Source organism: Meriones unguiculatus, chromosome 21, assembly GCF_030254825.1.
Source record: "Meriones unguiculatus strain TT.TT164.6M chromosome 21, Bangor_MerUng_6.1, whole genome shotgun sequence".
Lineage (NCBI taxonomy): Eukaryota > Metazoa > Chordata > Mammalia > Rodentia > Muridae > Meriones > Meriones unguiculatus.
In genome coordinates this window covers 19,688,447-19,713,480 of record NC_083368.1, presented here as the reverse complement: position 1 = coordinate 19,713,480, position 25,034 = coordinate 19,688,447, and the positions used below count along the sequence as shown (strand labels likewise).

The 25,034-nt window shown below is 42.9% G+C and overlaps 1 protein-coding gene across 7 annotated transcripts in view; it reads left to right on the top strand.

The window, feature by feature from the left end:
• Positions 1 to 25,034, top strand: part of Gsap (gamma-secretase activating protein) — an 82,596-nt gene that overhangs the window by 10,845 nt on the left and 46,717 nt on the right. For 2 of the 7 annotated variants that reach the window (XM_060373945.1, XM_060373943.1), the window contains exons 4-12: positions 3,838 to 3,907; positions 4,388 to 4,441; positions 9,977 to 10,065; positions 13,696 to 13,762; positions 14,856 to 14,902; positions 18,821 to 18,925; positions 19,385 to 19,444; positions 20,590 to 20,633; positions 21,973 to 22,058. In XM_060373945.1, the coding sequence (XP_060229928.1) occupies positions 3,838 to 3,907; positions 4,388 to 4,441; positions 9,977 to 10,065; positions 13,696 to 13,762; positions 14,856 to 14,902; positions 18,821 to 18,925; positions 19,385 to 19,444; positions 20,590 to 20,633; positions 21,973 to 22,058 (622 nt within the window). Of the gene's footprint in view, positions 1 to 3,837; positions 3,908 to 4,387; positions 4,442 to 8,714; positions 8,858 to 9,672; positions 9,693 to 9,976; positions 10,066 to 13,695; positions 13,763 to 14,855; positions 14,907 to 18,820; positions 18,926 to 19,384; positions 19,445 to 20,589; positions 20,634 to 21,972; positions 22,059 to 25,034 lie in introns of those variants that run through there. The other 5 variants (XM_060373944.1, XM_060373946.1, XM_060373949.1 and 2 more) reach the window with 5 other exon arrangements.

Below are 25,034 nucleotides of genomic sequence, written 5' to 3'. Positions count from 1 at the left end.
ATAAGGAAAATCCATTATGTTCTACCCATGGTTTTGCTCTTTTTATTGTGTCATCTTACTTCCTGATGTCCTGTCCGGATTCCTCCACCCCTTCCCCTTTTTAAAAATAATTTTCTTGGTCTTAAGACGTTGTTTTAGTCACAGTATTTTACAGTTGGTTTGCAGGTTACACATTCTCAATTTTCTTTACCTGCACTTTTTAAAGAATGATTTTGCTGAACCTAGAATTCAAGGCTAGAATTCAGCTTTTGGTTTGTGAAAATATATGTCTTCCTTACTTCCTCCCTTCTTCCTCCCCTCTCTTCTTCTCTCCCTCCCTTCTCTCCTTGTTCCCTCCCTTCCTTTCTCCCTTCATGGCTTCTCATGGGAAACCTGTCTTTTAAAATGCTTTTCTCCTGTAGTTAAGGTATCATTTCTCCCAGTTACTTTTGAAAAGTTAATTTTTTCCCCCTCTGTTCTTTCTTGTCTGAAAATTTACTTGAGTATGTCTCTATGGATTTGTTTGGGTTTTCATTTAGCTTCTTAAATCTTTTGCCCAATTTGAGACAATTCACTCATTATATTTTAAACACTTAAAAATATTCCATTCTTCTCTTTTTCTGGGCACTAATTACATCAGATACATTAATCAGATGTTTGAGATAGTCCAGGGTCCAGAAGGTTCGGCTCCTTTTTCTCAATCCCAGCTTATTTACTTGGTGTTGTTAAGATTAGGTATTTTTTTTCCTTCCAAGTTCATGTGTTTCTATTGTTGTTGTTTTTGTTTTTAACCATGTTGCTATCATTTGAGATTTAAGTAGCTGATTATTATAAATCTTAGGTGCAAATTTTCTATGCATTTTCCTTATACCCTTCTGTGTTAAGATTTCCATTTATTTTTCATTCAATCACATTTCAAAGTTATTGAAGTTTTTTTGTTTTTAAACCATAGCTGCTTTAAAATCTTTGCTACAGCGTCTAGTATTTGCCACCCTAGTGCTTAATGTCTGTTTTTTCTCACTCAGGCTGAAGTTTTCCTGGTTCCTGGCATGACTCAAAGTTTGAGTATCTTCCAAGAGACTCTAGATCATATTTAGTTTTCTCTTGAAAACTGATCCTGAACTTGTTGAGGAATAAATGGCGCCACCTCGCTCCTTCTGCGGGAGAGGGGGGAGAGCGGGCGCAAGGCTTCCTTTGATGACCTTCCTGTTAGCCCTAGGTGGAGATGGCGCAGCTTCCTGCTAGGCTTCCACCCACCTCAGCGGAAGGAATCAGGGTGTTGGGAAAGGTCATAGCTGGCTTCCAAGTCAACCCTTTCTAACAGTGTTTCACCAAGGAAGAGACGGGTCCCCTCGGTGCTGGGCATGCGTGAATGTCCACGGTTCCTCCACGGCTTTCTGCGTGCTGGGAGAAGGGAGATTTCTGTCAGGTGGCATGAAAGCATTGTATTCTACTTGGGCTTTTCTCATTCCGTTCTGGCTGGGGTGGACAGAGTGCCTGGAGCATCGGGATGGGGTGGGAACTCTACTCTCCCTACTCAGAAGTGGGGCGGAGTTTCCCCAGCCTTTTGGGCTAGAATAGGCTAGACATCATCTAGCAGTCAGCTAACTTGCTGGATTTCTTGTTTTTTGTTTGTTTGTTTGTTTTTGGCTCTGAGGATGGTGTGTGTGTGTTTCTGTTTATTTCTGTTATGGTCTCTTTTTTAGTTTCAAGTCTAGAATATGTTTTGCAAAAAAGTCATCACTGCTTCACGTTTCAGAACTTGGAGTCCCCGGATCGGCTGCATCCCTCACTCCCTGGAGGGCTGCAGATCAACCCCACGGCTTTGTGCCTCGGGTAGAACCATACAGCCAACCCCTGAAGGTTACACATCTATAAACTGTTAGCTGGGTCGTTTCAATACCTGATACTGGGAGCTAATTTAAATTAATTCCCACCAGTAGGTTTTTTGGGAGTAAACACAACTGCTGAGGCATTGAGAAAGTCTGCACATTGGGCTATATGTATTAGAAGGCTAACCTGCCTTAAAGTGGTTTCTGGACAAGTATGGAGACCTGAGTTCACATCCCCAGCACCCATGTGAAAACAGCATGGTGGTGTGTATCCGCCCCCCGTCCCCCAGCACTGACAGTGGGACAGGTGGGCTCCAGGATCCCTGGGCTTGATGGCTTAGCCAAAATGGTGGAGCATGATAGAGCACACACTTGACCCTGACCCCTGGCCTTCGCAGGCCAGGCATAGGTACGTGTGCCTGCATTATATATGCAGATAAAACACACACACACACACATACATACACACACACACACACACACACCTATGGCTCTCCAAAACGTTTTGCTACATGAAGAAAATCATTTGATAGGATGATACACTCCAATCTGTATCGATCTGTACACAGTATATACACTGTATATAAATGTTTATACACAGTAACTTTAGAAAATCTGGAAGGCTACTGTGTAAGTTACAAAACTGCTCCTTGAAAAGAAGTTGACATTACGTAGAGGTTGGAAGGTTTGATGTTATATTTGATAGCATTTGCATCTTCTAGGCATCAAGACTATTCACGCATTATTTCAGAGCTCAAAGTATAAAATATTAAAAATGTAGTGTATCAGTCTGATTCTTCTTATAAATAAGAGTCAGTCAGAGCCAAGAGTTAAAGAAAAACAAAACTTTGACAGGAATTTTGTACCTTCTTTTAAAGACTTTATTATTAACTGTGTGTGTGTGTGTGTGTGTGTGTGTGTTCCTGAATGCCCAAGTACGTGTTGGCTCCCCCTCGGCTGGATTTACATTCAGTTATGAGCTGCCTGATGTGGGTGCCAGGAACTGAATGTGGGTCCTCTGCAAGAGTTGCTCATACAGCTGAGCCATCTCTCTAGCCCCAAATTTAGTGCCTCCACAGTAACTCACAGTTCCCCTTTCGTAGCTGTTTCCTGTGGTGATGGAGCCATAGTGTCCTCAGTCCTTAGCCTCCATGTTGCATCTTCCATCTACACGACTGCTTTCATTTTTTTTTTTTTTTAGCGTTGTTGAAATGGAATCTTCTCACCCGCCCCCACCCCACTGTTGTTTAAGACAGGATCCCACTGTCTAGCCCAGGAGAGCCTCCAACTTGTGTGTGATCCTTCGGCCTCAGTCTCTGGGGCATTTGGGTTACTGGTGTGTGTACCATGATTGGCTTCTCTTGATATTTTGAACATTTCAAACATTCATAAGAAAGAAGAGATTAAGTAAAGGCAGAGGATTTCTTAGACACTTGTCCAAATGTGAGATGCACTTGTGACCCAGCGATGGTGTCAGAGTCAAGTGTGTACTCTGATGAAGCCTTTCTCATTTCAGTATTTATAACGCTAACATTTGCTTGCTCCTGATGACAGTGCCCACTGTACTCAGTGCTTTGTGGGTATCGTCTCTCTTGATCCTCATATAATGACCCCGTGAGATACTTTCACTTACTCTGGCCATACCACCGGAGGATTCTCCATCCTCATAATAACACAAGATACACCTACAGTCCTGGGTTAATTCTGATGGAATAAGGAAGTTGAATAATTTGTCAAAAGTCATACAACTGGAAAATAACAATCAGGGTCTGACCATAGGTCTAACTTTACTTTCAAAGTTCTCGTTCTTAACCACGCTGTTGTCTCATAGCTAAGTTTTAGTGTCAAAAGTGGCATAAAATATCAAATGCTTTCCTTGAAAAATAATCTAGAATAGCTCAGCATAGGCTGAGGGTTCTTTCAGAAATGTTTTGCTAAACGATATTTGGTATAAAGTTTAGTGAGAATTTATCTTCATACAATTATTATTTACTGTGACTTCCTCCCTTTTTGGTTGTTTTACTAGCATCTGTACACCTTTGAGAAGGACATGCAGGCCGTCAGCTGCTCTGTCAACAGTGCGAGAACTGTCCTTGGTGAGTTGAGCTCTCATGGCCGTACGTTAAGGACGACATCTTTTAAGCTTAAGCATTTTGGATTTTGCAATATTTGATTATAGCAACAATTTTCTGGAAAATTCATGTTCTAAGTAAATTGAGTTTGAGTTTGAGAATGTGGCCGGGCATGGTGGCACACGCCTGTAATCCCTGCACTCAGGAGGGAGGCAGAGGCAGGGATCTCTGTGAGTTCGAGGCCAGCCTGGTCTACAAAGTGAGTCCAGGAGAATCAAGGCTACACAGAGAAATCCTGTCTCGAAAAAATAAAAAAAAAGAAAAGAAGAGAAAGAAACTGAGAATGTGTAGAATACACCTATTGGAAAGAATGTTTTGCACTCACCTACAGTGTTGCTCTGATGGATCCTTAGAACTCTCAGTTATTCCAAGCATAAAATGATAAACCTGAGCAAGCTGCCACGTGGATCAGTTGCTAATTGATTTTTTTTTCTTTCCCTTTAGCTGCAAGTTTCATTCAGTACACTAAGGAAGGAGTAAGGAATGAGCTTCACCCAGGTAATGGGATCATCTTCCTTTGTTGGTATTGATAGATAAACATCTGTTGGAGTAAGCCGAATCTCAAGCTTCTGTAGAAATGTCTTTGTCTTAGAATAAAAGGGCAGGGGCTAGTTAAGCACAAGCGACATTTCAATTTCTGTCTCTCAAGTGGGCAAGAAGGTGTGAAAAATAATATAATGGCAATTGTAGAAGTGATTAGTGTCTGAAGACTGAGTGTTGAAAATACACTCGACTTCCATGGCCAGAAGCTGATGCAAAAGTAGGGAAATTTACGGTACTGCTTAAATGCATCAGAGATCTGATGCATTGTGTAAAAACAGCCAGGTACGACTGTATACACCTGTAATCGCCATGCTGTAGAGGTGGAGATAAGCCATACTTGGGGTTCATAGGCCAGGTAGCTCAGCCTACTTGGCCATATCAGGACCAACAAGAAACCCAGGCTCAAAGAAACAAGAGGTTTCTCGTTTCTCGTGGGTGGTGCCTGAGAAATGACATGTACATTTGACCTCTGGCCTTCACATGTACATGCTAACATGTGTGCTTGTGTAGATACACACCCACATAAAAAAATGAGACGTTTTCATTGTTTCCACCGTGAAATAGTTCTGTTATATTTTGTTTCTTTATTTTGCCTTTACGCCTGTATGTCTGTGAGCACACAAGTTCTATGATATGTGTGTGGCGGTCAGAGGACAACTTGCGATAGTTGGTTCTCTCCTTACACCGATCCCAGGGATTGATTCTATAGTGTCAGGCTTGGCGCAGGTGTCCTTGCCTGGTGCACCATCTCACCAGCCTTATTTTTCCCAGAGAAATATTTCTCTTGCTTAATGAAAAGGTGTCAGCAGCTATAAGGAGTAGTGATGGGGTACAAGGTCTTGACCCCTGGGAAATGTCAAAGGAGGAACCACTGCTTGGCTTTATATTTTTGCTGCTTGTAAAGGGCAGCTGAGTCCCCTGGGGCCAGTTTTGCAATTTGTTGAGAACTCTGGGCGTTTATGTAAAAATCTACCTTATAGAAGTTGGCTCAATTAGCTTTTAAGACTCTGCTCCAGCAATGCTAACCACCCGTGGGCTGGAGCTAGCGTGGAGACTACCATCTTTCAGACACTGGCCCAGAGGATCTGATTTCAGCCTTGGTGCCTTTGCCTCTGCTCTATTTATTTGGCGCTGTGATTCCCTCTTTTGTTAGCACAGTTCCTACTTGGATGTATGCTGGGGTTGCATGTGATGGAAAAACCCTTTGCACATACTTTCCACATGAGGGTCACGGGGCTGTCCTGGGCCTCTGAGGACACACATCTCCCCACATCCTCCAGGGGCCAGAGGACGGGAGCCACGCCAGGAAAGAGCTTCTGTGAGATAGTGGTGGGCTGGAGGTTTTCTCTGAAATCTCCTAGCTCAGTTGCTCTTACTTTCTTTTCACTTGCAGTGATATGCTGAGACCCACCATCACCCCTTCCCTCTCCATGCTGGCCTCCTCTTCCCCTTAGCACTGTCACTCTTTAAACTGGATGCAATGCTCACCTCAAGGAGCAGAATTGGACTGGATTATGTACGACGTGATCTAGAACATCAGTATGCTGACCCCTAGACATCTTATTTTGAACTAAGAGAGATGTAGGGCTGGTCTGATGCACTCCTTTGTCCGGGGAAGGCAAGGTGACTGCTGTGGCTGCCGAGCTGGTGAGGCGAATCCACACGCCTCGGATTTGTGCTGTGTGTAGTCCGGTTCTTACTGTTCCTTGTTACCTTGAGCCGGAGAGATATTCTTTTATGCTGGTAAACACAGAGCAACTGTCATTTTTACTTGATATTTATCACTTATGCCTGCCTGTCATGCTTAGCCATAGTCAATTCTGGATGTATTATGAAGTGCAGCTCCAGATCAAATTTAAAAAGTTTTACTTTAAATTAAGTAAAATTAAATCCCATTCAGATATGCTTGCTCTGTCTTGGATTTGGGTACCTGTAGTGACACAAGTGGTGATACCTGTGCTACTTGTATCTTTAAAAACATTAGCCTCAATATTACTAGTTCTCATACTACTCAGCAAGTATCGCCTACCTAACTCACCTTTTATATCTACCACTAAGGTGACAACCAGTTTTGTCCAGGTGTAACTCCAGAATGTTCCCCCTCAGCTTCTCTGCCAACGTCTTGCTTTTGGCTCAGGCTCGTTGGGAGTGTCTGTTTCTACATATACACTCTGGGAGTATGCATGGAAATGAGTACACTAGGGCAGCCCATCGTCAGTGGGGGTCAGGAAGCTGAGGGAAAATTGTCCCCCACTTTCAGTCTGGACAGGGATGATCCTGAGGTGCCCTCAAGCAGGTTAAGATTCCAGGTGGCCACCAATGTGTTAACGTTCCCTGTCTAGTGTGCTTCTGGCCTTTGGTAGACTGTTCCCACACCCTCAGGTAAATTTCTCAAGGCTAGAGTGGACCTGTCCCCTCAGGTTGCTTCTGGCCTTAGTCTGAGTTTCATTGGAAGCAGCATCTGAGGCAGAGAGAAATCGGGTGTTAAAACACTACTGGGGCATGGTTTAAACCGGTACCAGGAAGAAAGGAAGGGAAGTCCTATTTCTGACGGAGCAACTGCCAGCTCCAAAGTTCCGAGCCTCCAAGGCTAGACTAGGTTTTGTAGATTCACAGTTTTAAGAGAGGGATGAGGACAGTGCGTTGAGGTGGAGCAGAGGAACTGGGAGTTAAAGGAAAATGAAGGTGAGGTACAGCGTGATCGTCTTGACAGCAAGGGACCACCGTAATGGCCCGACCTTCACCTGGGGGAGTTAGTGTTGCATCTAGGCATCCTTAGAAAGTAGATTTGTCAAGAGTAGCTTCTGGGTTTGACAGGCATGTGAGAAAAAAGACCAAGTCAAGAATGACTCAGCCTGTGTGTGCACATTTATGTGTGGTATGTGGGGGTGGGGGGAGAAGTGGAGGAGATAGAGAGAGAGAGAGAGAGAGAGAGAGAGAGAGAGAGGAACTATGAATACTCATGAAACAATGACTTTTCATTCTGTGGCTTAATACTTGTGATTCCACATAATAGCTCACCTGCTGTCTTGCCTTTTCAAGCGATTTGTGTGTTCAGGAGTAGGTGTATGTGTGTGTGGAGTGTGAATGTGTGTGTGTGGAGGACAGAGTTTAACATTCAGTGCCTGAAGCTCTGTTGTCCTCTGTTTTGTTCTATGCCAGACAGGGTTCATCTCCAGTCTGGAGCTGTGTGAGGGCACTGCCATGCCTGGCCGTTATGTGATGCCAACAATCTGAACTCAGTTCTTCATGCTTGCATAGCAAGCCTTTTCCCCACTGAACCATCTCCCTAAATCCCTCAAGGCCTTTTTCTTAGTTTCTGCTAATAATTTTTCAATCAATCTGCCATTGACAGAAATGAATACCCAACAGGTCTCTAACAAGCAATTTGAAAAAGCATTAATAGGTAACAAAACAACAAGCCTGCTGAGATCTGGGCAAGGTAATGCATGAAACTGCCTCAAAGGAATAAAAAAAAAAAGGGGGGGTCCCAAAACAAACAAACAAAAATTAAAGATACTAAATAAAATTATGTTAAAAGGAAAAAAAAATCTCACAGAGACCACCCTGTCCCCCCCACCCCCCAAAAAAATCTCACAGCACTGGGCGGGTAGCCCAGTACTCTAGAAGCTGAGGCAGAAAACTCCCTCCAAATTCCAGGGCAGAATCAAAACACATCCTTCCAAATAAAACCAACCCAACCCCCTGTGACCCCAGCACTTCCGAGGGACAAGCAGAGAGGGATTAACATGTTTGAGGCCATCTTCAGCTGCGCAGAGTTGAAGATCAGCCTGAGCTGCTTCAGACCTCTCAGAATAGAGAAAAGGCCAAGCACAACCACCCCCTTGCAGGGTCTCAGGGTGCGGTGCCAATAGACTGGCTGCCTCACCCTCTCCGGTGTATAACCGGAAGCCCAGGGTACACAGAGTCTCGGCCAGGCTTCCAGAGTGCGGGGGAGGCTGGTGGTGAGGGGCCCACAGGAAGGGCCACGGCCGCAGGACTTGCACCTTGCCTGGCCCTGCAGGGCTGCAGTAAAAGCAGCTGTGCTCTCTGACCTGCAAGGACCAGGCTGCTGGGGAGTCCCTGGCTCTCCAGCCTTGCCTCTGGGTGGAGGTGGAGGGTGAGGAGTGTGGTCACGTGACAGCTGGGCCCTGGAGTCGCCCTTCAGGCCCTTGGTCACAGGTGCGAGCTAGCTGCTCAGCTTGCCCCTCCTCCAAGCTGAGGCCAGTTGGAGGCCAGGACCTTGCAAGCCTCCCGGCGGCTTTTAAGCTCCAGGACAGCTTGCAGCTGGCCTCGTAGTGACCAGAACACCGGAGTGCAGGGAATCCGACCATCTCCCATCTCGACTACCACTCAGGAGTTTACCCTCAGGTGATCCGTAAAGACTTTTTTTTTTTTTTTTAATATAGAAATACCCAGGACTCGTAGTATGTTAGACCATATCCCGGAAATTAGCTCATACGTGATACCCTTTTCCTGAACCAGTGTGTCAGGTTATTTTTTTTTAAGGACTGAAGACTGGTATTGATTCCAGACTGCTGTGTGAGCCTCAAGTTGTACATGAATATTCAAAATATTAATAACGGAAAGAGAACCACGTAATTTTAAAGTCGTAGGCGCTGGAGCGTACTCCTGGGAGAGAGGAGCCTTTGACCTAAATTTGGACATCTGTGGTAAATCCCTTCCAGCCCCTGGCCATGGACTTACCCCTAATTATTTTTATGACATTTGCTCGGCTCTGACATTGAGGACCCAAGCCAGCTGTTGGCGGCGCTGCTGAGAGGCGGCATAAAACATGTGCATTAGAATTTCTTCCTATTTCCACACACGGACTGCCACAGTGCTGTGGAACTGGAGAGATAATGGGTAGCGCGGTGTTGATAGGGTCTGTAAAGCTGTGCACATTGACTTCTGCTTCATTGTGGTTTCTTTGTCTATTTTGACTTTTTTTTTCCTTTCCTTTTTTGGTAATGAAACTAAGCCCTCCCGCGCGCTCGCCAATTGCCCTACCACCGAGTTCCATACCCATAGCCCCGATTTTTGAGTCTGAGAAACGTCAAAGTAAACCTTACAAAAATTAAGAAATAAGCTGATGCAATAGGAAACTCGCACTTTCAAAGTCCAGCTGCGCCTATTTGCAAACGATGCTCTCCAGGGGAAAGGGCGCCCATTGGAGGTCAGCTTGTCGGCGCTCTGCTCTCTTGGGGTGCGCAGCAATTGCATGTCCTTTCAGAAACCATTTGTGTTTTGGATACACCGTTTCCTTTCCCGCTGTGGCTTCCCTGGGCCACCACTAGACCCCAAAGAAAGGAAATGGGGGATAGAATTGCAGTGTAATGCCACCTCAAGAGACATGGCGATGATGGTAGAATTGCTGTTAGCTCACAGTTGGTGGAAGCTGATACATCCTTCTTCATGGTTGCTTGAGAAAAGAAAAGAGAATGTGTGCTGTCTCAGTCTCTGTGGCTGACACCCTTCTTTTCTCCGTAGGATCAAAGTGCCTGACTTTGCTGGTTGAAATCCACCCTGTCAACAATGTGAAGGTTCTGAAAGCGGTGGATAGCTGCATTTGGGTACAGGTAAATAAGCTTGTCATCTATCACTCCTCTCAGTAATCAGGAGGCACGACACCTGGGAGAAAGGTGTTTGTTTACAAAGCCCCGTCGCCCACATCATCACATTTAATCTAAGCAATATTCCAGCTGTGAAGGCTAGAACATCAGTGCTGCCCTTGTAAACGTGGAGAGAAGAACTCCGACCTGGCTGCCCTGACTCTGCTATACCCCATAGGAGGGCAATGTTTTCCCCGCGATAAAATATCAAATACTTAAATAACTTGGTGGTAAGCTTTAAAATTGTTTACTTCACCTATTCGCTTGGCTGGCCGACAGGCTAATTATTAATGACAGCCAATTCCTGACTTTTGCAACACTGTGGATTGCTACAGAAGTACTCCGTGGATAATGTGGGTGGACCAGTCATTTTTAATTTGAAGATTCTACGCTTGTGCATTCTTGTGCTTATAGAAGACTTATTTGCAATTCAAAAATTACACTTGTGGTGCTTTGCCAGGCACTGGCCGACTGTCATTTGCTTGCGCGCCCCCAACCGAGACTGAACAGGTGATGCTCTGCCTATTTCGGTGCTTATACTGTAGATAAGTGATAGTCACTGCCTAGTGCCATGGGTTTTCATTTTCTCAGCTTTTCATTGTGATGGCTCTCCTCTCCTCCCCTCCCCCTCCCCTCTCCCTCCTCTCCTCCCCTTTTCTTCCCTTTCCCCTCCTCTTCTCCCCTCACCTCTCACCTTCTCTGCTCCCCTTCCCTTCCCCTCCCCTCCCCTCTCCTCCCTTCCCCTTCCCTTCCCTCCTTTCCAACTGTCCACCACTTCCTCCCCTCCCCTTCTCTCCCCTCCCCTCCTATCTCCTTCCCTTCTCTCCTACCCTATCCCCTCCTCTTCCCTTCCCTCTTCTACCACTGTCCACCAGTTCTTCTGACTCTGTGTTTTCCTGCCATTCCCATTGCTTGCAAACAGGCCCCAGCCTGGAGCTCAGAAGCGGCCTCTCTTCCTTTGGGAGCCAACATTATCTACATTGCTGTCAGTGCAGGGAGGACTATGAGATAGAGCACACTTTCCCTTTCTGGCTTGGTTTTGGATTTCCTTAGCATCCAACATGGCTATACAAGGTTGTGAATAGATTAAAAGCTGCTGGAAATAACAAAAAGTGGTTAAAATGGTGAATTTCATGTTATATGAATGTTTTCTCAGCTAAAATTAATTAAAAAATACACAATATATAACCATAGTTATGGACCAAAGACAACTGTTTCCACCAAAATGAAATAAACCCCAGGCTCATCCTGTGGGCCCTGTCTTGCTTCCTGTTTCTCATACCTTCACCTCTAGAGATGAGAAGCTCAAGCCTCCATCCATGGCACATATTTACCTGTGTCCTGTCCCTCTCCCTGGCAGAGATGTGCCCCTCCACAGCCCAGCGAATCTGGTTTGCACTGAGCTCTGTCTACTGAGCTCTCTCTCTCTCTCTTTCTTTTGCTTACCCAGAATGTCCAGTAGTGTATTTTCATGTCTGCACTGGGAGTCATGGTCACCACAGTCAGAGGAGCTCTAGCAGGATGGCTGTGCTTGGGTCCTCACCTGTTTCCCTTTGAGAGTTCCCTAGTGTCTGAGGTACAGCTTCTGGAGAGCCACCTTCCACACACTTAGACCACCCATCCCCAATGGCAGATATTCCCACAGTCTCCCTGCATTTGTGATGCTGTTTTTCTGAATACGCGCAACAATCGCATAGATTCTTACTTTTAATTGATATAGAATGCAAGAACCATCTTGAATGCTTTTGGAGAGGCTGTACTTGAAGACTATGTTTTAATTTTCAGTCCTCGCTCTAGGGCAACCTCATAACCTCCTCGATGCTTACCATGTAAAAACTAGGCAGAGGCTTAGGGACGGGCACATGAGTACCTCACATTCCTAAGAAGGCATGCTACTTCTGCAAACATTATGAAGCTTCCTCCTCTTTCTCGCTCTCTCTTTTTGTTTTTCTGTTTTAAGTTCTAGGATAATTTTATTAGCGTTCCAAAGAAAAACATCAGGGTAGGTAAACTGTAAATCCTAGTGGCTATCCAGAGGAGAATGGATAAGAGAATAGAAAAAAAAAAAAGCCACATTGCTTGAGTTAAACCATCATGGAGGCCAGCCACATGGCAGCAGACAACCACATGATGGGGAGTGACATTCAGAGTGTTAGAAAGCCCAACATGTTGGGGCAAGCATGGCTTGAAAAGAGACAGAAGAAAAGGAAAACCAAGGAAGCTACGTGTCTGTGGCTCTGTAAGAGACTGTGCTTGGGGCCAGGAATTCTGGGAAAGTAAAGTACACTATCTCATTCAAGGGATGATTATTCCACCCATCTCTTTAGCATGGCTCAAAGTGAGCCTGCTCTTCAAGGCAGTCCGTGGCCAGGTCATGGACCTATCCAAGTGGATTAACTCTTAAGGGAGGAGACAATGACGCATTCCACCTGAACATGCTATCTGAAGGGATAGCTCCTTGTTTTGAAGCACTGGGCTCTATTATTACATAAGTGGTGCTAGTCACCCCAGACCTTCCACAGCCCCAGTGTGCAGGGCATCTCATCTGTGCACACTCTCATGAGTCATTAATAATTTAGCTCTGCATTATCTTTGTAGCCAAATTCTATATTGCTATCTATTATGTAATTTTAATTTATTGCACTGCTAAGAAGAATGCCATAGAGTTTATGGTTTGCTTTTCAATGCTAGAAGGGAGTTCTAACCATGACTACTTGAAGAAATTGATCTGTTCTACTGGTCTATTAAGCAAAATAAAGACAACAATAATAGAGAGGTCAGTGTCTGCTGATTGAGCCGTAAATGGTTATGTCCTTTTATAGTGTTTTAAAAGTTTTTTGGGTGCCAGGGAACAAAATTCACTGGTAACTCTTTCTGCTCAGTTGCCTTTCATGCCATAAGGTGAAAAGGCTGTCTTACTGTCTGTCACTATTTTTGATGATGAAAGCTGTGAGGCATTGGCACCATCTCATGCCAGCTTTCCTTCCCTATCCCAGCTGATCCTGTGGGCAGATACACGCACACAGTAAAGATCATACTGGGGGCGGCTAGCCTAACTTTGAGCCTTGTAAACCTTTAGCCACTTGCCACATCGTGATTCCCTGTTCTTTCTTGGAAAGTCCCTGGTCACTTTGTTCTTTGTCTCTCAGATGTGGGAGTCTGGAAATTGCAGCAGGGAGTGTTGTTCCTTGGTTCTCAGTTATATACTAGGGTTAGTTTCGCAATAAACATACTGGCCACACGTTTTCTCTGTGTGAAATAATACATATAAATGTATAAATGTTGTTTGCGTTGTTTCTGATTGGCTTCAGAATCAAATACTCCAAGCAGGAAACACCATCCCTGGAAGCAGCTTCCCTCTTTGTCTTCCGCTCAAAAGAGTGGTGATAATGTTGTACCCGGTACCAACCTCCCCTTAGAAAACTGAGATCCTGAAAGCTTCCTCCTTGACATGCCATACATGTGATTCCCCTGAAATATTTTGTGGTTCTCAGTTCCTTGCATCGGATGTAGTAGTAACTGTGATAAAACACAGCTACTGAAGTATGAGAACAAGCAAAATAGTTGCTTATGGCTTTTATAATTCCCTTTCTACAGTTCCTCTACCCACACGCTGAGAGTCATCATCTTCAGAACCACCTGCTACTGATTTCAGAAGAGAAGTGTAAGTGCATCTTTAGGTAATGTACAGGGTGTGTGCACACCGCCTCCGAGAAAAGTGCGGAGCCTGATTGGATCTGCTGGCCACGGCTTTGCTTACCTGATCATGTCCGCTTGACACCCAGAATTCCCGTGAGAGCTTGTCCTTCAATCTCGGCTCAGCTTCCTTGTCTTGAGAGAGAAATATGTATAGATAGATGTTCAGTTTGTCAGCTCGTAGAACAATTATACTTTTGTTTTTGTTTTTGTATTTGGTTTCATTTAAGATGTCTGTCAGAGTGGCTGACTGTGGACCAAATGCTGGGGGCTTGGATGGGAAGGAGGTAGAAGGCACTAGAAGAATTCCAGGGCCAATCTAAAGGCACACAGTAGCATGACCAAATTCGAGTACGAGCGACACAAGAGGTTATGGCCTTTCTCAGATTTGGGAAGGGGCACAGACAAAATCCATTAGAACTTACCCACAAGCAGCCTTTCATGTTATGAGACAAAACTGTGGGTTGACTAATGGTTTTAAGGACGGGCTGCGTTATATTTGTGTTTGCTCCCTAGGTTTTGGCTCAATTTTTGGTACCACACTTTGTCCTGTAATTGGACCCAGCAGTTTGACTGAACCTAAATTGTTAGTTACTACAAGCTGAATTAAAGTGTTAGTTTTTGCTCATGTGGTGTTGCTCCGAAAAATGCCATACACATACATACATGTATATATTGTTTTTACCAAATAGAATCATATATATATATATATGAGTTTCTACCTGCATTAATGCATACATGTGTTGAGAAATTAGAGGTAAACCCTGCTAAGGAAGCTCTTGTTAATCTTAGCTAACACTGACAATACACTTGTGGAGGGATACAAGGAAACAGAGGGTCAGGTGCCTCATATATTATAATTTTCCGGAGAAAAGGAAGAAAAAAGTAAAAAGCACGGGGAGAATGGTGGGTTCGGAAGTGTTTGATGAGATTCCTGTGTATGATAGGTACTTTTCTAGGCAGTTGCTTTGTAAAAATTTATTCACAGCTTTTAGGAAACCGGGACTAATGTTTTTCCTGAATGTTAAAATATCTTTTTTTTTTGGTTTATTTTTTTAAAGATATTGAGCGTTTTCATATCCAGATGACCAGAGAAGATGGAAACAGAGTAGGTAAAGATTTGACACACTTTTTGCTTCAGATCTCTCTTCTCATCTTTAGAAGATGGATGAACTATATTGACACGAAACGTTTTCTTCTGTGCCTCCTCAATAATAGCCTTACTGTTATAACATCTGAAGCAAAACAAAGCAAAACAAGTGGAGGAATCAGTGACCCCCTCCTCCATACCACACACTCAGTGGGCTCTGAATGTGGGAGGGAGTCTCTCTACAGTTTTGCTTGCTTGTGCAAAACTGTCCAATGTTAGATACACACATGGGAAAAATAAATTGTTCTTACCAAATAGAATCATAGTATAAACATTTGATCTTTGTCTTTGTGATTGCAATTTTACTTACTGCATCAAGAATATGTAGACTAGAAACTAGACAAATGACCTATTAATTGTATTTCTCTAAGTTTTGTGCGTATGCACGTAGCAAATAGGCCCACGGCTTCTATGTTCTGTCACTTTCCTTTCACATTTTTCTCCGTGTTTATTCACTGTTTAATATACATTCATTGTCACTTCTGAAAAGCGTGTGTGTAATTATCTAGAAGTCAGCTAGAGTAGCTTCAGTTGGTTTTCTGAGGAAGGGGCGTGGTAGTTCCTGGCCCAGTGTCTGTGATGCCTCAGTCCCTCTACTGTGGGAGGACATTCATTCAGTTGCCAGCTTTTTGTTTTTGTAGCACAAATCACCTTGGACTTACCTTTTGTGTTTCCACCTTTACATGTTGGTACCTTCACTTCTTTCGTGTAAATCCTCAGATTTGGATGGTTAAGTTGAGGGCATATGCATTTAATAAGTTTTAGGAGAGTTTGCTACTTGCTTTCCAAAAAAACTGGTTTTACAAGCAGAGTATTAGAGTATCAGGTGAATTTACCTTTAATGTTGTCCAATTTTATGGGTGTAAGCTGATAACTTATTGTTATCCTAGTCTGTATTTCTTTTACTGTCGATTGAGTTTGGGCACCTTCTCTGTTTCCTGGCTATTTAAATCTACTTTTTGGAAAATTTATTGACTATATTCTTGTCTGTCTTTCTGCTTGGTTTCCTTCTTGACAATTTTATATGAGCTCTAAATATAATATAGATATTAAAATTTTATTTAATGTTTAGCCTATATAAGAGAACCTTTAGTTTTTTTGCACTGATTTATTTATTGTGGTTTGTGGTGTGTGTGTGTGTGTGTGTGTGTGTGTGTGTGTGCACCATGGAATGAGTAGAGAGACCTTCTACCCCAGGGATTAAGCTCGGGTTGTAAGCCTTGGTGCTAGGTACCTTTACCTGCCAGCCTTCAAAATAATCTTTCTCTGAGAATGCTGATGTTTTTGAAGACTTTAAATTAGATGAACAAAACCGAAACGGGAAGTGATTTTTATAATCATGTAGTTACTGTTGAGAGCCTCAGATCCGGAGAGCCGGCTGGGAAGGGAACAGGGCTGTGTGAGTGGGGCTGTGGCTGCTGGTGATCCCGGTGGAGGGTAGTGTTCAGATCCCCAGAACTTGGAGGAGAGTGTTAGGCATGGGATGGGAGTGAGCAGAGCAGTGACTTGGAAGAGTGTTTGGGAGCCAGATGATGCAGTGGGGAGAGAGGGTGCCGGGAGCAACCGCCAGCTGCCCAGACAGGATCCTGCTGAGCGAGGTGGTCCAGCTTTGCTGTTTTCCATCCTCTGGTACGATTCCTAGGCACCGCTTCTGCCCACATTCTGGAAGTAGCAGCTTCCTATAAGGGCACGTAATTCTGCCTGTTCATCACGACATCCTTAAATAACAGGTGGTCCTGCAGCTCCACCTTCAAACAGAGAAAACAAGCAAGATCCATATAAGTGAGGTCACCCCAAAGGGACACAACGTTGTCACAATCTGATACTCATCTCATGGTCATGTGGCTTGGGCTAAAAACATTCCCAAGCCTGTCCCCAAGCCCCAGAAGGTATGTACATAGACACGGGGTGGGCTTAGAGAATGCAGACAGGTGAGTGGGATCTTACCATCCTCCCCCCACCCCCCAGCCTAATGGTGATGGACCCCGGAGAGCAAGAAACAGAGCCTGTGCATTGTACTTACCTCAAGTTGCAGCTACCACTGGAGAAGACAGTCCTTTCAGGTCAGAGAGGGTTCAGGCACGAGTCTGGTCCATCCTGAGGCCCCTTTCCTGGTCCAGCTCAGGATCATGGGTTTTTGTTTTATGGTTTGGTGTTTGCTTGGCAGGCATCTTGAGAATGACTGGGACCTGGAATCTCACGTGTTAAGTGGGTACTCTGCCTTTTGAGCCATACCCATTGCCCTTAGAAAGTACACTTTTTTGGGGGGATGGGGAGGGTCTTATTTTGTATCTCAGTGTAGCTTGGAACCTGCGATCCCGCTGCCTCAGCATCTCGCATGCTGGTAGTACAGATGTGAACCACTGTGCCCAGCTTGGAAAAGTAAATTCCTTGCGAGTGCATGTGTATCTACGTGGGCATTTTGTGTGTGTGTATGTGTTCATGCATGTGTATGCTGATGTGTTAGTATGTGTATCTGTGTTCATGCTGGTGTGTGTATGTATAGTATGTTTGTGTATGTGTGCTTGTGTAGGCATGTGTGCATGTGTGTGTGTGTATGTTGGTGTGTGTGCATGTGTGTGTGTGTATGTTGGTGTGTGTGCATGGGTGTATGATTACCTATGAGTCTCAGGGAGCATCCTGTCTTTGACTCCCCAGTCCTAGAATTACAAGTGCAGGCCACTGTGCCTGGCTTTTTTATGTGGGTTTCAAGGACCTTATGCTTACAAGCCAATACTTCTCCAAGTGAGCCATCTCTCATTCCCCTGGAAAGTGAAGTTATTATAAAATCTGCTAACATGAAAACAGAAGAATAAAACACCAGCAAAGTGCCAGGTGTTACGATTCTAGGTTTTGCTGAAGTAACGTCACAGCCTATTCTAACCTCTCTGGGTCTCAACGTTCCCTTCGGTTCACCATGTAGTCAAGAATTGACCTTAAACTTTGGATCCTCCCAAGTGCTGGGAACACAGTCTTGCACCTCAGCACCCGGCTCACAGGGAACTGGAGATAAGGGCTCTCTGCATGTTAGGCACAAACTCTACTAACTGAGCTATATCCCCAGGCCCTAATTCTTTGATTTTAAATTTCTATTGTTCTTTGAGTTTAAACACATTTTACATTTAAAACATTCTTAATATACTTCCTTCCTTTTTCCCCTTCCTTCATTTCTGGAAGAAGTCCCTGAATACTATTAAATTCTGGAACTTCTGAGGACAAGAGTCGGCAGAGGCTCCTTAGCAGAACCCAGGCTCACCTTGAGGGTTATAGTGCTAACAAGATGTAATTAACAGAGTCATGCAGTATCCCCGTGGGAACAGAGCCAAGGAACTTGCTTTTGGGTGGGAATTCTGAGGTGAGGCTTCGTCAAAAAGGCAAAATCTGAGTCAGATCTTGAAGGACGAGAGTCAAGTATTGATGACGGATGGGCAATGCCATCACTCTTGTGGAACACATAAAGGAAAGACCGTGACCAAAGCCAAGCTGGTGCGGAGCCCAGTCAGGCTGTTACAATGCTTTCCATTTTAGGCCTGAGCTTCCTCTGCACTGCTAGCCTTTGTATTCGGAGGTTAAAGGCTTTTGTCTGACCAAAGGGTATGATTACAGCAGGAACTTACACATGTTCTCCTAATACAGACATTGTTTGTGGAAGGTGTGGTCCCTGCCAGTCCTCCCGTTAAGCTAAAAAGAACAGAGCACAGGGCATTAGGAAAGAGGCGACGATGTCTTAAAAATGTTATGGAAAAAGTGTATTATTTGCATGTGTGGGAGGTGCTATCGATAAAGTATTTACATGTATCATGGTGATAAGATGTAAAAATAATGACTTAAGATACATTTTTAATATACTTGCTTATACAATCATTTTGTCCTTAGGTGATTAGAAATTCTAGCCATCTCCCAAGAGACAGAATAGTTGAAGATTTTGTTTGGGCTCAGTGGGATATGTCGGAGCAGAGATTATACTACATTGAACTAAAGGTAAAACTAGTCAGTGGATACCTATTTCTATAGAAACAATATAACTTTGATATCATTGCTGTGCCTTGAAAAAAAAAAGTCAATATTTCTTTACTTTTGTTTTATGCATATGGATGTTTCGCCTGAATGTGTGTCTGTGTACTGTGTACGTACAGTGCTTGTGGAGTCTAGGAGAGGGTGTTGGATCCCCTGGGACTGGAGTTACAGATGGTTGTGAGCCATGTGTTTGCCAGGAAGATAGCGCAGATCCTCTGGAAGAACAGCCAGTGCTCTTACCTACTGAGGTGTCTCCCTAGCTCCTGCCATAGCTTCTTAATAACCACATTCATTAATGGGAACAGCCAATGAAGGCTTATGAAAGATAACGAACAGGTTTTCATTATTGTTTTTTTTTTTCTCTTCAGCTTTTTTTTTGGGGGGGGAGGGGGAGATAACATGTCACGCATTTTCCTTCTCTAGAAATCAGAGAGCGTCTTGAAGTGCATCCAGTTTTGGGCAGATGAAAGCTTTAACTTAATGGTAAGTACAGAGAATGACCGGTCCCAGGAAATTTTACTAGTGTTGATATCATAAGCAAAATTTTTGACATTTTGATATTGTGCCAGTTACTTGCATGATCAAATAACTTAGTCTGTGCTGTCTCAAGGCATTAGCTCTCTAACAAATGCACTGTCGGTATATGTGAATAGAGATCATGCTCAGGAGAGAGTGTTTTTAAAGCAACAACCCAAGAGGGGATTAGAGGAAGGTAATAGGTGTGATCTAGCGTAAATTGCCCTAAGTGGTTGAAGTTATTTAACCCGAAAGGCATCAAGAATAGAATGGATCTGAGGATGAGGAAGGAAGTCAGGGTGTATAGTTTAGAAGCACCTAGCTCCACCCTTGGAAAAGCTGTTGGAGGGTTAGTTTGTCTATGGTAAGATGCTGCTTATGTCTTTATCTGGAATGGACAGTATTTCCTTTCCAGGGACCAGTATCAGTGTCAAGCACATACTGGTTGCACACTATTACAAGACTTTCTTATCGTTTCCTGCCCCGTTTTTAGCTCACCCACTGCAAAAGACATCCCAGGCTTCCTTCCTCACATGACCATCTGTGTCTTGGGAAAGGTTGTGGCTGTCAGTTGTCCAACATTATAGCATACGGTCTGTTTGTGATATTCAAGTTTAAGGCAGAGTTATTCCTGGAGGAAAGGAGCATGCACTGAATGTGTCTGTAAACTCCAGGGGACTTCCTGCACTGTGGGGTTTGGGTTTAGCCTCTGGAGACAATAGTTAAATGGACTCTTTACCACCAGGCGAGGCTAGCACTAGCGGTTTGCTCTGCATTCACAACTGTTATCATCTAATGCCATTTTTAAACTTGTTTTTTTGAGATTTTAATATAGTTACAAAATTTCTCCCTTTGCTCTTATCCCTCTAAACCTTCCCCTCCTTGTTTTCCTTCAAATTCATGGGCTTTTCTTTCATTAATTTTTTTGTATGCAAAAATGAATATGTATATGCATCTATTCTTATTCAGTCTGTATAATGCTACTCATTTGCATCTTTTCAAGGCTGACCGTTCGTTCCTGGACAGCCAACTGATGTGCTCTTCCCGGCAGAAGACCTGTAATGTCATTTTTAATGTAGATCTCTTTTTTGTTTTTGTTTTTTTCTTCACAGTTTGAAATGCCCTTGGACATATCATTAAGTGGCTTAGGATTTAAGTAAGTTATCCATAGAATGTTAAATTTCATAGACATTTATCAGGTAGCAAAATGATGACATCGTTTCTTAATTGTGGTAGATAGATTGGGGTAATACTATATTTTGTGCATCTGTTTTAAGATTTATTTATTTTTATTTTATGTGCATGGATGTTTAGCCTGTGTGTTATGTCTGTGCATCATACAGTGTTTGCAGAGTCCAAAAGAAGGTGTTGGGTCCCCCGGAACTGGAGTTACGGATGGTTGTGAGCTGCCATGTGGATGCTGGGTATTGAACCTGGGTCCTCCAGAAGAGCGGCCGGTTCTCGATTGCTGAGCTGCGCCTTGCGCCTTTTGGATCAATTTTTAATATTCCTGTTCTTTACAGAATATAAACTGATTTATCAAGCACGGACACAGGAGTACATGTATAAAGTCAGCTGTGTTGATTTTCTTAGCCATGTATTTCTGTAGGGCACCTGCATTTATTTTGAAGGGTGGACGTGCCTGTCTCCCTGTGATTAAACAAAGAGGTTCTATGAGTCAGCGTGAACACAGTTAGGTCAAACATCAAAATGCTTTCTTATTGCCAAAAAGAGGTCACAGGTCAAGCCGCTTGTAACTCAGCCCGGTTTCTTGTTTTATTTATTTATTTATTTTTCTGTTTTTCTCTTTACATAAAAGGCAATTTTTTTTTACAGAGTATTTAATGTATAATATAAAGATACAGCATTAAAAAAGAAAAACAGCAGGTGGTGGTGGCACTTGCCTTTAATCCCAGCATTTGGGAGGCAGAGGCAGGCAGATCTCTGTGAGTTTGAGGCCAACCAGGTCTACAGAGTGAGTTCCAGGACAGCCATGGCTACACAGAGAATTTCTGTCTCAAAAACCAGAAATAAATAAATAAATCTAAATAAAAAACAAACAAACAAAAAATATAGGACATCAAAGTCTAGAAGAAAAAAAAGGCTTCCAAAATTAGAATAATGGCAGTCCTAAACTGTTCACTATTTCACTAGCTTTGTTTAAACATATATGCTCACTTAATTGCACATATTTTGAAATGTAGTATTAGATTTTTTTTTGTAGTATTAGATTTTTGATAATATTTATTATAAATCACAAAACTTATGACAACATATGTTGTAAGTAATATGTCTCTGTTGATCGCCAGGCCCACACCCCTTATGTACCATTTATATTCTAATCACTGTTTTACATTATTTAGCAAAAATTGTCTGCTGAAATATGTGAGGCATTTCTCTGCCTCTGTGGGTGTGTTGTAGTGCTTATAGCATGGATGGTGGGGGGAGTATGCTTTTAAATGCATTCAACAATTTCTTTCCCTTCATAATCTTAGGCTGGTCAACTTTGGATATGATTATCGTCAAGACCAAGAGAAGTTTCCCAGTCAGCCTTCTCTGTGCATTTTCACCAACCATACAGGTAGAAGCAGGATCGTCCTTATCAGTTTTTATTAACTTGAGTTTTATACAAAAATGCAGTTGTTGTTCAACTGTGTGAGGCTGGAAAATGAAAAACAACAGCCACATTATTACAGAAACCATCAAGTGGATACTGTATGTATATCCATTTGCCGAATTATCTTCTCCACTGTAATTGTAACCTCCTTCTGTCACTGAGCAGGGAACTTAGTGCTAACACATAATTGCATAAGGTGAGTGAGACTTTACCCTTCCACTCTAGTTTTATACATATGTTACATTTGTGAAAGAAGCCACCACCAGCAGGTTATTGTTCTAATAGATTTTACTGGTGTTGTATTATTATAGAGTGGGTGGATTCATATTTACTCAATGCACATTTTCCCACAGGGATGGAAATGTCAGCCTTACTGATGTGCTGGATTCTAATTATTGGTTTATTTCTTAGATCTTTTTCTTGCACGTGGTGTATGTTTTCCGTGGGCACACATATGCCATTGCATGCATGCATACATATGGAGGTCAGAGGACAAATTCTGGGAGGGGATTATTTCACCACTTGGGCTGCAAGATCAAGTTCACGTCATCAGGCCTGGTGGCAAGTGCTTTTACCCATGGGGCTGTCTCACTGGCCTATGTTTGCGGTCCAAACGCATGGACTTGGATTTAAATGCTGCGTCATGAGCTGCTGTCTAGATGTCAGAGCTTGATATATACCTGTTTATATAGAGAACATGGCGGGGGGAGGATATTTAAAAATGAAAGATGACAAGTGTGATTCTATGTAATAAATGTGAGAAAGCAGATCATCAGGTTCAATAAATACCTGCGTAACAAAGCTTAGCAGCCGTTTGTAATATCTTAACCTGAGCAGATAGTCACTTCTTGAGTTGAGTAGCATTCGAAGTCATAGTCTCCTTATAAATATGCATAGTCATTTAAAGTAAAAATATGTGCTAGTCACACATTAATCTAACATTTATTGAATATTACCGTGTGATAAGGTTTTAAAAATATTTTAAATTGTGTGTGTATGTGTGTGTGTGCGTGTGTGTGTGTGTCTGTCTGTCTGTGGGTTTGTGCACACAGGTGCTTGTGGAGGCCAGAAGAGGGCGTTGGATCCCTTGGAACTGGAGTTCCAGGAGGTTGTATAGCATCCACTGAGGATGCCGAGAGCTAAACTTCGGTCCTCTGCAAGAGCAGTTAACAGCTCTCCAGCACTCTTAACTGCTGAGCTCTCTCTCCAGCCCCTTATACTAAGTTTTTGACAATAGTGATGAGCAAACCTGACCTGAACTTTAGTAGAGGTTCCGGTTGAAGATTTTAGACCTTTCATAAGTGCGTACATAATATGCAAATAGAATCACGATAAATATTATAACAATTACAGAAAACTGAGAGAGCGTATGGTGGGTATTTAATAGATGATGGGAGAATTTTCCAACATGTTATAGCTTACAGGTCCATCTCTGTTTCTCCCTGTCTCCCAGTCATTCCATTCCATTCTCCGTCAGTCCTGAGAAGTACGTTTCCCCCCCCCCAACATTCCTTCATAACACACCTCATTGATTATCCTATCAGTCAACCCCAGGTCTCCCTCAGTCAACCATCCCCAGGGAAGTCAAAGCATGTGCTAGTTCAGTTGGAAACTGTTTATGAACACTTTCCACTGTGTATGATGTCAGTGGTGGTGGGTGGGGTGGAGTCGGGGAGAGGGGGGTGAAGATGTAGGCAGGGCATTAAGTAGGGTCTTGCAGACCACGCAAGCTTTTAGATTTTATTCTAAGATTTATGAAAAGTTATAGGTGATCTTTTCTTACCGCAATTATTTTCATAATGCTCAAGCATATAAAATAATGAAAAATATAATGAATACCTATGTGTCTTTTGCTTAACCATATAATTTTCAGTCTTTTCTTTATCATTTCCATATAGAAGGAAACCGTTTAAGAGCAAAATTGTAGGTGGTGTGGTGGCACACACGTGTTATCTCAGCACTCAGGCAATTGGGGAAGATGGAGTGGGAGTTCAGTGTCAGCTTGGGCTCAATAGTGAGACCCTGTCTCCAAACAAACATACAAAAACAAGAGGTAAATTTTAAACACCACAACATTGACTACTAAATAATTTAGTGTGGATCTCATTAGATATTCTTTCAAATAATCCCTCTTCTATTATCTTTAAGAGCAAAAGTTACATCAATCCACAAATTTTACCTGTGGTATGTTTTAACAAACAATTTCCTTTATACCTCTGTCTCAACTCCTTTTTTTTACAAATTGGACATATTGAGGAGCTATTTTGCCTTAAAAAGTATCTCACATTCTGGATCTAACTCCTTGTTTCCAGGTGGAAGCCTGAAAATTTCCCCACTCTTCTCTGTGTTTCCTAGAAATCAGAAGTTAGGCCCAGCGGCATAGTTAGACAGGTTAAGATTTTTTTTGTGAGAATACTTCATAGTGATGCTATGAACTTCCTTTGCATCAGAGCAGGCATATAATGTCTGGATGTCTCAGAACTGTTTATATAGAAACTACATTTTGTCATTTGGTTAAGTAGTAACCATTGTGTTCATGCCACACAAAGGTGTATTTTAACCTTGGAATGAGTTAAGTTCGGAATATTAATTTGGAACCGCATGACTATTTTCTGACAACCTTTCACCCAATAGTTTTAGGATCCATTGACACTTATTCACTAAAGTGTTTTCAGTAGGCAGTGACACAATTAGATATGCATTCTTAAGAGGTATTCACAGTAGCCAAGCTTTGCAATCAGCCTCCACGTTTGTCAACAGATTAGGACTGGTTCAATGTGCTGTATATGTATAATGGATTTTTGTTCAGTCAAAGTAGAAATTGATGGGACTGAGGTCATTATGCTAAGTGAAATAAGCTAGATATAAAAAAATATGTAAGGCTTTCTCTTATGTGTGGAGGCTAGAACCAAGGAAAATAAAGATGGCCTGAAATTAGCA